Genomic DNA, 15,468 nt, shown 5'->3' with positions numbered 1-15,468 from the left:
AGAAAATAAAATAAGATTGCTTTTTGTTAGTGACTTCTGTGTTCTGGAAAGCTGAGGTGAAGATTTGGGGGAGGTGGCTTCAGTCTGCATAAATTGTTTTGCTTGAACTGATAAGTGTCTGCTTAAGACTGTTAAATTTCCTGAGGACCAGAACTCTATCTTGAATGTCTTTGGTGTTTACGTATGGTAGGACCAGCGTATCTGGTAGATACTCAGTGCATGAAAACTAATATGTTTATGAAAAGAAGGTTGATAGGAGGAGTTCAGAAGCCCTTTGATCTAACCTGACTTACCTCGTGAGACTTATATCTGTTAGTATATGAGAACCAGGTTAACACATTTTTTCCCCAATACTACAGAGGAGAAAATTCTCTATCTAACTCCAGAACAAGAGAAGGATAAATCTCATTTCACAGATAAAGAGGTATGTGGTTGTTTTCCTAGTTTGCTGATACATGCAAGGAAACATAAATCCATGTTTGAGCACAGGCAGCACAGAGTATCTGCCTCGGGAAACAAATGTCATACTGTTGGCACTTGGGGTGGTGGGGGGCAGCAGGAGGTGATCACCTCTTATCTGCTACATACCAGTCTGACTCCAAGGAAGGAGGCCATGCCATGGTTACGGTGGTTCATTATTTTTAGTAGTCAAGCATTCTCATTCTTGAAATAGTAGAGAAGATTTGACTGACCAGTGCCTCTTCTGCACTGTGAATCTGTGCTTTCTTCACTTACTTGATCAGCTCTTAACACTGACACACCTTCTGCAGGTTTAGTTTAAATGCATCACCACAGCTTAAAGTGTCCCCTGCCCAGCACAGATCCCTTAAGGATAGTAGCTTCCTCAAATTGGGAGTTGAAGGACTTTGTTTTTTTACAAGGCTACTCCTAAAGCAGTTCTGGTGTGTCTCTTCTGGGTTGTTAAATGAGTGCTGCCTGGAGACACTTCACAACAGCCCGACTTTAGAAACAACAACAGGACCAGAAGTTGAAAAACTTCTAAGTGTTTGTTGACATTTCATCACTGAACCAGAGCCTGAGGAGGAATGTTATTTGAAATAGAACTTCTGTGTTGTTAGAATTATGTCACTAGAAACCATAATTCATATAGAGAGTTGTACCCCCACTTAATGAAAGGAAGAATGAGAATGACAACGGATGGGGAGGATAGGGTCGCTAAGTCTTGATATATCCTGATCCCATTTTTTTCTGTATCTTCATGGCCACCCTTGTAGACAGGACAAGAACATGAGCTGATTGAGAGCATGCCCCTGCTGGAATGGTTTGCTAACAACTATAAAAAATTTGGAGCTACGTTGGAAATTGTCACAGATAAGTCACAAGAAGGATCCCAGTTTGTGAAAGGATTTGGTGGAATTGGAGGTGAGTAGCAAGTAAGGAAAATAAACTTAAGGCCAGGGTCTCAAGCCAAAGCTTTTCCTGGCTATCCCAAAGTCAAGTTACTTCAGGCAAAGGTGTGCATATCCTTCACCAAGAAAGGAGGTTGAGGCAACACATGGTTGCAGCTTCATTGGTTGGGACCGTTTTTAAAGATTTGTTTATTTGAGAGAGAGGAGAGCGTGTGCACATGGTGGGGAGGGGCAGAGGGAAATGGAAGGACAAACCCAGGCAGACCCTGTGCTGAGCGTAGAGCCTGACACAGGGCTCAATCCACCACCTGGAGATCACAACCTGACCCGAGCCGAAACCAAGAGTCAGATGCCCATCCGACTGTTCCACCCAGGCACCCCCTGGTTAGGACCATTTTCTATTACCATCTCTTTGTTTTCTGTAATTCTGCAAATTCCTTATTGAAGTGAACCTTCCCCATCCCATAAACACAGGTGATTTACTCTTTGATTTGCTTCCCCAGGTATCTTGCGGTACCGAGTAGATTTCCAGGGAATGGAATACCAAGGAGGAGATGATGAATTTTTTGACCTTGATGACTACTAGGTAGTCGACATGGGTCCGGCAAAACGTGCCTCACCCTCCAGCATCCAACCCAAGGAGCATACCCATGGTGGAATCCAAACAGATCCCTGCCTTACAATTGGAACATTTCCAGAACTTAATCCATGAGCATTGGATATTGAAAAGAAAACCGAAACAAAACCAGACCCAACCCTACACTTTGGTTTGTCATGGTGTCAGCGCAGCAGCCTACAACTAAGTTCCTAAAATGCCACTTTGGACTAATTTAAAAAAGAATCCCAGTTTTTACTTTTACTCGATGGTGAAATTGGTTGCTCTTGTATTTTATGAAAAAAAAATGATTTTTTTAACCTTCATACATAGAATCAAAAATACTTTAACTGCTGTAAACCTTCAAAAGTTAATAGAAATGAGATCATACTGGTTTGTTTCTTATTTTGATTGGAGAAAAATTAAATTGCTGCATTTCGCAGTGACCCATTTACATGGCATTCTCAGCTTAGACTGCATAAGAAGAAATACACGCGGTGAAATGTCGGAACCATTTCTCTCTCGGTCTCTGTTTAATGTTGAAAGGGTGAGCTAATAGGAGGCAATTTCAACTTCACTCCCTCACACTACTCCTCCCCCTCCAGCCTGTCAGTTTCAAGGATGCAAACTGCATTGCAAAGTCAAACTGACATACGAAGCATTTGGGCCAAGTGCACGGTTTCCTTCCATCTGTTTTGCAGGCGCATTTGTGCCCGGGGTTTGGGAACCCTTAGCATCACTTGCATTGACAGGGGTCCCCATAATCTTAGCCTACTAGAAACCAGTTTGGGATGGATATGATGGGGCTTCTGTGCTATTGCTGGGATTGGGAGAAATAAAACATGCAATTTAAGTGGACACAAAGAAACTTAAGTAATATTTTATTTTGCTTGGGTCTGTCCTTGGTAAAAGGGAGGTGGTCGTGTTTTCCTTGTGTTGGATGGCATGAGATTATGTGAATGTTTTGATTTTTTAAAAATGAACTGCAAGGTTTTTCACAGGAACGACTGACATGTATGACTGTGCATGTAATTATAAACCCCTGACCTCCTGGTGGGGTTGGAGCATCTGTTTCAAATATGGGACTTACAAGCACCTCTCATATGAGAAATTATGGGAGGAGGGTAGGGAGGGCAGGGGTGGGAAGGGATGGGACACAGCTTCTGGCACCAAGGACTTAACTATGGTGGATCCAAAAGTGGGCCTGAAAACCTGAAGCTTATGCTTCACAGCTGGGCTCTACGTGGGACTTGACCCCAGCTGACATGCAAGGTCATGGTGTGCCCGAGGTGGTGACAGTGAATAAAGTGTATAGGATGTGCCCAGTGGTAGCAATGAAAAAAAGTATACCAAATGGACTTTGAAGGACCAAAGGTTTTAAAAGTCAATTGGTATCATTCCCACACTGATAGGGTAGTGGGGTGCATTTGGTTTTCAAATTGGGTACTTTTAACACTTTAGTGCCTGACTGCTGTTCTTCACTGACTTGACTCAGTTACTCGTAGCTTTATTGGTCTGAACCAGCTCCTTGTTCCCAGGTTGCAGACCTGCCTATCGTTCCAATAATCCTGTTTCACTTGAATGAAGGGAGTATGTCTTAACTGTAAAGCTTCTGGTTCTCACACTGTACTCTAAGGTCCAACTGACTGTCTTTCAATGTATAACCTGATGTCTCAACCCCCAGTGAGAAGAGTCAATTCTTTGGTATTCAACAACGTGGGAGGCTTCACCGGAACAGGCTTTTGCTTTGGGCTCTGCTGTTTGTTTGCAGAACACCCAAGAGCGAGCAAACATGCTCTCTTCACAGCAGTACCTTAGGGTTTTGCCATTGTAAATGGGTCTAATGTGATATGACAAGACCAGAGCAATTGGATGTAAATTTACATTTTTGAATATGCTTGTTGTTTCACATGATACATTTAGGGTATGCAGCTCCTTTTGTAGTTTTTATTTTTACTATTTAAGTTTGGAAATGATGCCAAATTTTGTATTTCTTTAATCAATGTGTTCTCTTTGGTGATATATATTGCATTATATATTGATGTGTGTATCAATATATACTGATATGTATTACACTTACACATACAAACACGTAAATAAGAGGGGGTGAAAACCGTAGCCTTTGCATTCTCTATAGCCTCTACAGAGAGATCCTAAGCAGCGAAATCTTGGTGTTGTGATGTACAGAAATGGAGAAGAGTATTAAACCATATTTAAGAATACACTTTGTGTGCTTGAGATTCTTTAGGATTGTTCCCTGGCGAGGTCTGAACCACGGAAAGAGTATGAGTGAGCTCTCCAAGGCGTGTGTTAAGTTTAGTTAATTAGCTCATAACTTTTCAAGCCTTAGATTTTAGTTGTCTTTGTTACATTTGCCTATGGAAAGGTATATGCAAAAGATGCCTGAGGTCATGATTCCAAAGTCAACATCAGAAGGAGGTTCACGTTGCTGGGGCGAGACTAATTTGTAGCTTCCCAGATTCCACATGTGCACCAAAGGGAAACCTGCCCCTTCTTTAAAAAGCTGTTTCGAGTATGTTATCCCATGTAACTCAAGATTTCATGGAGGTAGATGGTGTGCCCATTTTACATGAAACAGGCCAGAGGAGATGAAGCAGCAGCTCTGCAGTGGTGAAGTCAGGTTTTACTCCGGCCTAATTCCACAGTTGATCCTTTTTCTACATCTGGTTACCTTTGGGTGGTCCAGATGGAAGAGCAGAAGCTAAGCCTCCTTTGTTCTCCCATACCTGGTATACTGGGTAGGAGAGTAATAACCTCATCCAAGAGCAAGCCTTCCAGGTTGGGTCAAGAGAAGAGAATTTCGTTTGCAAATTTTAATTTGCTTTTCCCAAAGATTGAAGTGCTTAGAGTTCCTATTTGGGTGTTTTCGGGAGCCTAGTTAAAAAACCAAGGTGTGATGCATGACTTCCTTTCTCCCTATTTAAGGAAATGTATCTCACAAAATTGACCAGTAATGCTGCCAGATTTAGATGATAGCCTGCCAGATAGATGATAACCCAGTCATCCTCTGGGAAGGGGCAGACTTGCCTGTGCATGGTGGAGGTATATAATTTTCCTCCTAATGGCATCCCTACGTGCTGTTTGAAGTCAAAAGTTGGAAGGCAGCACACTAGTGCTGGGTATGTGGGCTGTTGTGTTTGCCTGTCTGGGCCTGCAGCGCTTGCCATCTTTTGTTCTCTGGCTTCGGTTCTCATGCCGTGACGCTCCCAGACCGGCACACTGGATTGAGGGCTGAGTGCCAAGGTGGAATTTAAGCCTCATGCCAGCTTCTCCCTTGTTGCCAATTTGAGTGAGCGCCTGCTGGGACTCCCACCTGCCAAGTCCCACCCTGGTAGGACTCTGCCTCCAGGGACATAGGAAATGACCAGCCAAGGGGTTTAGAAGCATTGGATGCCAAAGTTGCTGAGGACATAGCTGAACAACAGGAACTAGAGGTACATGTGAAAACAATTCACCTCCAGGGTTCTTTTATAATCAACTCTAAACCCTGTCTGGGAATGCTGTTCCAGGTATAATCTAAAATTGCTTGGCAGGCTCATTGTGGGGCTTAGTTTAGAGCCCAGTTCAGAGGTGCCTGAGTGGCTGAGTCGGTTAAGCGTCTGCCTTCGGCTCAGGTCATGGTCCCAGAGTCCTGGGATCGAGCCCTGCATCGGGCTCCCTGCTCAATGGGAAACCTGCTTCTCCCTCTCCCACTCCCCCTGCTTGTGTTTCTGCTCTCACTATATCTCTGTCGAATAAAAAAAAAAAAAAAAAAAAAAAAAGCCAGATCAAAGAGTCACCTCTTAGGACAAACACCTTTGGTTCTGGCTCTGCATGAGTTGGCCTTCTGATTTCAGGTAAGTCCCTATTCCTCAGTTGCCCCCCCAGGGTAAGGAAGTCTGTGAATCTAAAGAATCTTTCCAGCCTTAATGCTATCAGGGTAGCATTATGGTGAACAAATCTGTCTTGTGACTGGGATAGAAATCTAGGCTGTCAGTGACACTTTGGCAAATTATTTTAATGTCTCTGAACAGCAATTTCCCTACCTGTAATAATGCCTACTCCATAAGGATTAAGGATTAAATGCAGTAAGCATGTGAAATGCGTAATACAGTGCCTGGCACTTTGCAAGGGTTCAGATGGGAGCTGCTCTGATGGTCCTGCACTACCAGCCTTGGTCCTCCAGAAGTAGCCAGGGTGAGTTTGCGCTGGCAACCACGAGGTGGTGCTAGAGTTAAGGATACTGGCTGTGGAATAAATTAGTTGCTTCTGGTGGGGAGATTTCTGACAAGCATTAAGAGGTGCCTGGGACAGCTTGCTTACCCTTAAAATTTCAAGAAATGGAGAGGGCAAACTACTAACGGATGTAGGGATGACTGAACATCAAGCAGAACCCAGGAGTCTCAATCTGGGCTTTGAGCTACCCATTTGTAATATAACTACAATCACCAACATGGGTTGAATAGTTACCAGACACAAGTGCTGTGTCACAAGCAACATCTCATTTAATCCTTAGAAAAACAGTGAGGTGGATACTGTTTTATATCTGCCCAAGTTCATAAGCTACTAAGTGACAAAATCTGGAACTCAAAGACAAGTCTATTTGGTTACAAAGCCAACTTAAATGCAGGTCATTCCTCGCTCAAGAAGGGAGAGAACAATTGCCTCAAGAAGGGAGAGAACAATTGCCGGTACTGCTAAGAAGATAGGTGGACTCACCTCACCAACCCTTGTGCTTTCAGGGACAACCAACAGCTCAGATTCATCTGGAAGGCACCCATCTAGCAATTCTATCCTTCCCCCAACACATACAAGTTTTGACTGGTCAACCAGCACAACCACAGTGGAGGATGGATAAAAGGAGCTTCCTTGGACTCTGTAGAAGATCCCTATAACTAATTCAACACCTTCAAAGAAGAATGTACACACAAAATGGAATTTCTGAGACTGGGGGATCTGCCCCTGCTCTTAATATATCATCAGCAGGACAATTAAAGGAACTGGGGGGCGCCTGGGTGGCTCAGTCATTAAGCGTCTGCCTTTGGCTCAGGTCATGATCCCAGGGTCCTGGGATCAAGCCCCGCATCGGGCTCTCTGCTCAGTGGGAAGCCTGCTTCTCCCTCTCCCACTCCCCCTGCTTGTGTTCCCTCTCTCGCTGTCTGTCAAATAAATAAATAAAATCTTTAAAAAATATATAGGAATTGGAATGTGGACTCTAGATAAAAGTACTGTATCAATGTTAAATCTCCTGAATTTGATTACTGTGGTTATGTAAGAGAATATCTTTTTTCTTAGAAAATATACATTGAAGTATCAAGGGTTTATAATAAGACCTATTCATTAAGGAAAATTATGAAATTTCAGAAATAGAGAAGTAAAACTGCATTATTTAACTATCTAACAGTTTAGAATCCTCATGAACATCCATTATAGAACAGTGTGATAATGAGTATTTAGGTTTGAACTGGTTCACAAGGTATTTAAAACAAAACTTTGGTTTAAATCTTCAGTCAAGTTTGGTTTTCACTCAGGATTTGGGTTTGACTCAGAGGTCATCATTTAGAAGTTAGCTCTGCCACAGTGTTTACAACTCAGGAGAAAAAATCCTTATCCAGTCAGCCAATGGGGCCGAGGGACTGTGCCTGGGAGTTGGGCCCAGATTGGAAAGAAGAGAGCAGAGGCAGGGCCAAGAGAAGAGCTGCTGTCACATGCCTCAGAGATAAAATCACTGTGGGGTTGGGGGGACCTGACTGGCTCAGTCAGTAGAGCATGCAACTCTTGATCTCTGGGTTGAGTTCAAGCCCCACGTTAGGTGTAATCTCTACAGATTACTCAAAAAAAAATTTTTTTTAAATCACTTTGGGGTTGGTCTGGTGCTGGGTGGATGAGATGAGGCCGTGTTAAGTACAGGGCTTCTTGGGGCGCCCTTGACCCCTAGCTTAGCAACCCCAGGGATGATGGGAAGGAGGCAGAGCACTACCTGGGAGCCTAGAGCCCATTCTCACTCTAGTCTTTTGTCTACAGTCACACCCTTATACAGCTCTTCTGTTGCCCCATACTTTCACTTCTTCAGGAATCAGAATTTTAGTATTTGAAGGGGACCTTGTTACTTCAATCCCCTATTAAAAAGAGAAGAAAGCTGAAGCCCAGAGACAACATAATGACCTGTCATGCTTGTGTGGCAAATTAGCAAAGCCAACATGAACACCTGATGTTACAGCTCCAAATTCTTTGCTCTTAACACATGGATCGTCTTGTTATTCCTCATCAAAACTCCATTCTCCCCCTTGTTAGGGATGAGAAAAGGGAGGATCAGAGAGTGAGTGGTTTGACGCAAAGACAGAGCTGGGAGGGGAAACGTGGCCAACTTCCAGGTGGGGTTATGAAAGCTGTTTTGAAGTCACTTCCCTGTGAGTCAGGGTTGGCTTGAGTGGGTAGATTAACTTGCTTCTCCAGCCCCCAGGGTTCCAAATTAGCCCAATCTAGGTTTCCCTGTCAGACTTCCAGCTCTTCCACTCTGCTGAGATATCCTGGGCTCAGCCCCTTCTGCTCAGTTCTCCATCCCCAAAGGAAACATAGAGGGCAAGCCCATTTCCCAGGGAAGCCTGGAGACCAGGAAAGGAGGGTGGAAACTTCAGAGAGAGGCTCTCAGAGGAATGTCAAGGATCTTCTAAGGTAAAGGCAAAGATTCAGGGATATTCTGCTACATGGAGGAAGGTAGATGGGAGATGGGAGCTGGGTTTAAGAAGGAGAAATAACCAGGGTGTGATGTGGGGACACATGCCCCATGTTACATGGCCGTCCAGAGCCATGTACATTCTCAGCCCAGGCTCCCCAAGGGGTGGGATGGACCAACCACCTCATGACACAACCCCCACTGAAAGGCCTTCAGAAGAGGACTCTATCGGTAATAGGGCAGGATGTCATCTAGTCACCTAGGGAAGAGGAGGTGAAATTCCTTTAAAGTTGCATTTCTGTGCTCAAGCAGAGGCCCTCCCTTTGCACCCCTGTCAAACTCTGATTCTGAAGATAGGTAGAACAGAAGGAAGGGGCTTTGCCCCTCCCTGGGCAGCTCAGCAGAAGCCCTCAGAAACCCAGTCTCCTCAGCTTTCTGTTCCCACAGTCCACTGCCACCCCTATTCCTTAAATTAGATTTGGGTTAACCCCGGTCTTATTCTTTAAGCATTTACAGACATTTCTTGTGTGCTGGGCCTGTGCAAGATGTTGGGATACAGTGGTGAACAACGCAGGTACTATCCCTGCCCTCCAGGAGCAGAGGCAGTTAGCAAGGAATGACAGAGTGACGAGTGTTAGAGGGGAAGCGATGGGCAGGGTGGCTCCTACTTCATCTGGGAGTGCCTGACCTGCCTGGTAAGCAAGGGGGGTAGCCTGGAGAGATGAGAAGTTTGGAGAGGCAGAGGGGTTGGTCCTGTCTTGATTCAAAGACCAGGATGCCACTTAGATTTCAGAACACTGATTTTATTCACCATGCTATCATTTTTATTGTTGTTTACTTACAGCTTTATTGAAGTATAATTTACAAACTATAAAGTTCACTCACTGTAAGTATAGTTTAGTGATTCTTTGGAATAAATTTGTAGTTGTGCAAACACAATCCAGCATCCACTGCCCCAAAAGGCTTTTGTGCCCTTCTGCAATCAACCCGGCTTCCACTCCCAGCCCTAGCCAACCACTGATCTGCTGTCTCCCTAGTTTGCCTTTCCTAGAAACTCTGTATTACTAGACTAGTACAACATGTAGTCTTTTACATGGTCACACTTTCTTTGATTTAGCTCCTTTCATTTTTAGTATATGTGCTGCTGAAGTTTTAAATGAACTTTTTAGATATGTCCGTATTGTTGCATGTTTGCTTCTTTTTATTGTTGAGGAGTCTGATACATTAAGAAATACATATTTGGTCTCTGTCCCCAGCTCCTGGCACACAGCTCCTAAAACCCTTGGAATCTCCACAGTGATAAGAGTGCATTTCATATGCTAATAAGATGACTGGTGTGGCTGGATGCCCCTACATAGCTTCAGAATGGCACCAGGTTGCCAGAAAGGCCTAATCAAGTCTTGGAACGTTCAGCCCCACTTGGAAGAGAGAAGGTCTGGAGGTTAAGTTAATCACCAATGGCCAATGATTTAATCAACAGTGTCTGCATAGTGGTGATTCCATTAAAACCCCTAATTATGGGGTTCAGAGAACTTCCAGGTTGGTGAACACACTGAAGCACTGGGAGGGCTCCCTGTAATTCCATATGAATTTGAGGATCAGCTTTTTCATTTCTGCAAAAAAGACCACTGGAATTTCAATACAGATTGCACTGAATCTATAGATTGTTTTGGGTAGTGTTGCCATATTAACGATATAAGTCGTCCAATCCACAAATATGTATGTCTTTCCGTTTATTTAGGTCTTTAGTTTCCTTCAACTGTGTACAAAACTTTCACTTCCTTGTTTAAGTTTATTCCTAGGTATTTTATTCTTTTGAGTGCTTCTATAAATAGAATTGTTTTCTTAATTTCCTTTTTGGATTGTTCATTGCTGCTGTCATTCTGGTTTTCATTTGCATTTCTCTGATGACTAATAATGTTGAGCATCTTTTCATGTGCTTATTAGCCATTCGTATAGCTCTTTTGAGAATGTAATCTTTCATTCTTTTTTTTTCTCTAGACCTGTTTATTCTAATGTTTCGTTATAACTGAAACAGTTGACACACAACGTTACATTAGCTTCCGATGTGCAACATAGTAATTCGACAACTCTATAATTATACTATGCTCACTACAAGCAAAGCTACCATCCTAATGTTTCATTCTTTTTTCTTTTTTGAGAGAAGGGGAAGGGGTGGAGAGAGAGAGGGAGGGAGGGAAAGAATATATATATTTTTTAAGATTTTATTTTTTATTTATTTATTTGACAGAGAGAGACACAGCGAGAGAGGGAACACAAGCAGGGGGAGTGGGAGAGGGAGAAGCAGGCTTCCCGCGGAGCAGGGAGCCCGATGTGGGGCTCGATCCCAGGACCCTGGGACTATGACCTGAGCCAAAGGCAGACGCTTAACGACTGAGCCACCCAGGGGCCCTGGGAGAGAAAGAATCTTAAGCAGGCTCCATACCCAGCAAGGAGCCTGACGCAGGGCTCCATCTCACGACCCTGAGATTATGACCTGAGCTGAAATCAAGAGCTGAATGCTTGGTATGTGCTATGGTGAGTGCTGTGTATTCTGTAAGACCGATGAATCACAGACCTGTACCCCTGAAACAAATAATACATTATATGTTAATTTAAAAAATTAATTTTAAAATTAAAAAAAAGAGTTGAATGCTTAACCGACTGAGCCACCCAAGCGGCCCTAATCTTTCATTCTTAATCTCCAACTCTGCATCTCCATGAGTGGAGACAGGGGGAGTCCCTTTGTCTCTCAGATACCCTTCTTCTTCATTTCTTCCCATTCGCTTTATTTTCAAAAAGTACCTAACAGGTAGGGAGGCAGCACAGGTCAGGGAGTTAAGACCACAGGGACTGGAACCAGATGACTGTGTCCCACTCTGCCACTCACTAACTACATGACCTTGGACATAATTTAACTCAACCCTAGTTAACTTCTCTTTCACCTCCTTCAAGTTTAACATAGGGTATTTTGTTAAATAAACTGTTTGTTCCATTTATTACATAAAATAAGTGCCTACCCCCAGCCAAGCATTGTCCTAGACCCTACATTAAAGTCAGGAGCAAAAGACACACAACTGCCATCCCAGTGGGCTTCCAGGCTAGTGGATCACTCCAAGGAATGTGAAATTCCTATTACAATTAACACTTGAAAGAGGGCCACATATGACAATCTGTTGCACAGAAGTCTGACCTGACCAGAGAGCCCAGAGAAAGCTTTTCTAAAAACAATCATTCTTGAACTGAGCACAAAGGTGTTAACTAGGCAAAGAAGAGGAGCATCCCAACACTTGGGAGGTGGAGGAGAGTACAGTTGAGGAGGTAGGTGAAGAGCAGTCTGGAAGAAGCTCAGAGAATGAAGGAGGAGTACAACAGAAGATGAAACTACAAGAGAGGCCAGCAAGCACAGAACAGGCTAAGCTTCAAGGCCTTGCTGAGAACTTGAAATTTTATTCTGAAGATTATGAAAAGCCACTCAGGTGTTTCAGGCAGGAGGATGACAATTCAGATTTTTGAAATCTGTTTCATATTTGAGAAGAGAGTGTGGGGCTGAGTCTTGAAGCACTGGAATACTTAACATCCAAGTAGAACACTGTTTATCAAGCCATGAAAAAGAGGGCTTCAAGAAGAGATGATCACATACAAGTCAAATGCGGCTGAAAATTACTGAAGTAAGATGAGGACTAAAAAAATCTACTGGGTTCAGAAATAAGAGGTTCCTGGTAACATCTAGGAGCCCCCAAACACCACCGCTCAGCCTCCAGAACCTGTCTGCCATTTCCAGAGCCCATGGCCGCTGCCTCAGGACCACTGCCTGACCCAGCCAGGACCCTCTGGCAGATCAGAGCAGGTCTTTCTCATTAAGTTTCTTAGGAGGATTCCCTGGCAGCTCTCCTGGCTGGCTGCACTAGCTGTGTCATGGGGTGAGGCCAGTTCAACCATGTCTGCCACCTCATCTAACCATCTCACCCATCTTACTGTTTGGGAGCCAGATGTACCTACTGGCTGCCAGCATAAGGGCAGCCTCTTGCCATGGCTAAGCACTACTCTGAAGTCAGACACCAATTCCTATCACAGCTCTACCACATATCAAGATCTTGGTAAAAGATACTTACATGGCTGGAGCTGTTTTCCAACCTGTAAAACACTGTGATTAAATGTGAGACTAAAGCATGTACCAAGTACTCCACAAACAGCATTGGCTATCATAGGTTCATATTCATTCAATAATTGTTTATGATGCCAGGCAATGGGGGCTGTCGTCATCAACAAGAGAGACACCATCCATGTCAACAAAGAGTGCCCAATCTAGTGAGGAACCCAGTCAAGTAAAACTTCGATGCTTTGATGAGAAAGGCACAGACAGGGCACTGGGAGGATTGGGTGGTGGGGACACTAAAAATCGCACCCAACCCAGTCTTGGTAAGGGAGGGTTTGGTTTTCCCTTTGGCAAGATCACCTGTTACAGCATGAAGAGGGGGCTGGTGCCACTGACAAGAGGTTTAGTTCTTGTGCTTAAAGATAATATAACTTGGTTGAGAAAGCAAGGGGAGGAAAACGAGAACAAAAATGCATAGAAATACCAGGCAACCATCATACTGCAAAAAGTTTCAGCTTATCAATTCCCAGGTTCCAAATATTCCCACCTTAAAGAGGGCCAAAAGCCAGGCCCTAGGGCCACGGTAGTAATCTACCTCTCTCAAAGCAGTGAGCAGCCCAGGATCCCTACTGATTCACAGGGCTTTCTGAGGCTGAAAGCCCTTTCACCCAGAATAGAACACAAGGCCTGCCCAGCAGAGGCCTGGGGTTCCTGCAAATTCTGTAGCTAGAGAGAAGGCTGTTGGAGCTCCCTGGCTTCTCTCAGGCCTTCCCCCTCTGCTAGGTTCAGCTATAAATAGCTTGCTGGTTTCCAGCAGGGGATCTCCCAGCCCTGCAAGAAGCAAGCTCCGCCTTCTCACCCTGTGCTGCCCTCAGCCTGGAGCAGAAGTGGGTGGTGGCTGGCAAGGGGAAGGAGAGGAGGGGAGGGCAGGAACCAGCACCACAGAGAAGCTGGCCTCTGGACTACATTACCCACAATCCTAGACAGTGGTTGGGAAGAGGAGGCTGCTGGGGGCCTGCAGCCTTAGATGGGAAAACAAGGCCAGAGGAATCTAAGGCCCTGGGTATGCAGCCCAGGCCCTGAAACCCAGTTTGTTGTTTTTTGTTTTTTGGGTTTTTTCCCCAAAATCTAAGCCCTAAACCCTCGTCCTGGACCTTAGAGATCCTCTCCTCTCCATGCATCCAGTTCACAGGCACTCAGCCTACCTGGAGTCAGGGAGACCAACAAAGCTCATTATCCTTTAACCTCATTCAGTGTGCGTGTGTGCGCGCGCGCATGCGCGAGCATGAGCAAGCATAAGCGTGTGTGTGTGTGTGTGTGTGAGTGAGCAAGCAAGCACGCACGCACGCATATACACATGTGAACAACCAAGAAACTGGAAGCCTGTGACGGATGAAGCCCAAAGGTTGCTTGGCGCTAGAAGTCCCTTCTGGGGCATATTCCCTGACTGAGTCTCAAGCTCTGAAATTTTCTTTCCCTGCCTCACCTGAGGCAGAACAATCAGGGGCTCACCGGTCGGTCCAGAAGAAAGCCTGTATGGTGATGACATGTTGCACTTCTGGAAGAGCTGGGGGGTGGGAGTTCAGGAGCTGCTGCTGGTTTGGTCTGCTGAGGTCTGGTCCCTCTCTCTGACCTTTGCTCATCACCAGGCAGACAGATCAGGGTAACGTGGCTGGGTCAGGTTTAAGTCCCTGGAGGTGTTGCAGGGAAGGCCTGTAAGGACTTGCCGGTTCCTGCAGTGGATAAACCAGAGTTGTCAGGCTGAACAACGGGGGCCATCCAGGGCGGTGGGGGCACTGCTCCAGACCTCAGCCCCACTGCAGGTGTACACCTGCCCCAGCTCTGGCTCCCCCCACACCATCCCTCCAACCTTCCCTGCAGAGTCAAACTATTTATGTAGAGTTCTGGGGCTCAAGAAACTCCACACCACAGGGAGCACAGCGTGTTGGGAGCCAGACCCACAGTCAGGGACCCTTGTCCATGGTGAAACGGCACTGGGGTCTAAAACGGAGTCCTTTCCCTTTCTCCTCACCCAGATACAACTCTCTCACTGCGCTAGGCACCAGGAATGCAAAGATAAGTGAGATCAAATAGCAGCCTCAATAAATAAATGGTGTACAATACTGTGTTATTACACATAACATGCCTCGGAGTTGGGGGTGGGAAGGATTTCCAGATGGCCAACATGTCTCAACCAAGTAAAGGATGCGTAGCAGTTCTACCAGAATGGTGTGGGAAGGGCATTCCAGGCAGAGCGACCGCTCGAGTAAAGGCAGGAAGACACGCAAGAAATAGCAAGGAGGGAGGAAAGGACAAATACCAAACAGCCTCTTGCAACCACAAGCGGAGCAGCAAGGGAGGAGCCGCAGGCCCTCACACCAGGGTGAAGAGTTTGAGCTTCAGGCCCTGGGCTGGGAGCCGCGGAGGGTTCTCCAGCAAGGTGTGCTGTGTTCACAAATGGGGGAGAACAGAGGAGCAAAAAAATGAAACCGGTGGGGCTGGTGGGAACCTCAGCCCTTCTGGGGACGGAGGAAGGCACGTTGCCTACATGCAGACTCCCAAGTCCGCCTGTCCGCGTTTACCTCAGCCAGGCCCGGCCGCGAGGAGGCCAGGCCGCGCGTTCCCAGCGCCGCCGGCCGCCCCCTCCTTGGCAGCGGGTCCCCTGGCCGCTGGCTCCCGCCCACAGCCGCCCGCGGGCCGTCTGCCAGACGCGCCGGGAAGGAAGCGC

At 45.6% G+C, this 15,468-nt stretch overlaps 1 protein-coding gene and 1 long non-coding RNA gene across 2 annotated transcripts in view; one reads left to right on the top strand and one right to left on the bottom strand.

Annotated features, from left to right (window-relative positions):
- Positions 1–4,187, top strand: part of ETF1 (eukaryotic translation termination factor 1) — a 29,034-nt gene extending 24,847 nt beyond the window's left edge. The window contains exons 9-11 of the mRNA XM_027606839.1: positions 360–424; positions 1,236–1,383; positions 1,874–4,187. Of these exons, the coding sequence (XP_027462640.1) occupies positions 360–424; positions 1,236–1,383; positions 1,874–1,956 (296 nt within the window). The 3' untranslated portion in view covers positions 1,957–4,187. The remainder of the gene's footprint in view (positions 1–359; positions 425–1,235; positions 1,384–1,873) is intronic.
- LOC113929736 overlaps positions 1–15,468 on the bottom strand; it is a 33,602-nt gene extending 18,134 nt beyond the window's left edge. The window contains exons 1-2 of the long non-coding RNA XR_003522307.1: positions 15,323–15,468; positions 14,253–14,473 (exon numbers count right to left, since the gene is read on the bottom strand). This is a non-coding gene — a long non-coding RNA (uncharacterized LOC113929736). The remainder of the gene's footprint in view (positions 1–14,252; positions 14,474–15,322) is intronic.

The sequence above is a fragment of the Zalophus californianus genome, chromosome 5, assembly GCF_009762305.2.
Source record: "Zalophus californianus isolate mZalCal1 chromosome 5, mZalCal1.pri.v2, whole genome shotgun sequence".
In the NCBI taxonomy this organism is placed as follows: Eukaryota; Metazoa; Chordata; class Mammalia; order Carnivora; family Otariidae; genus Zalophus; species Zalophus californianus.
This window is presented reverse-complemented; position numbering and strand designations above follow the sequence as displayed.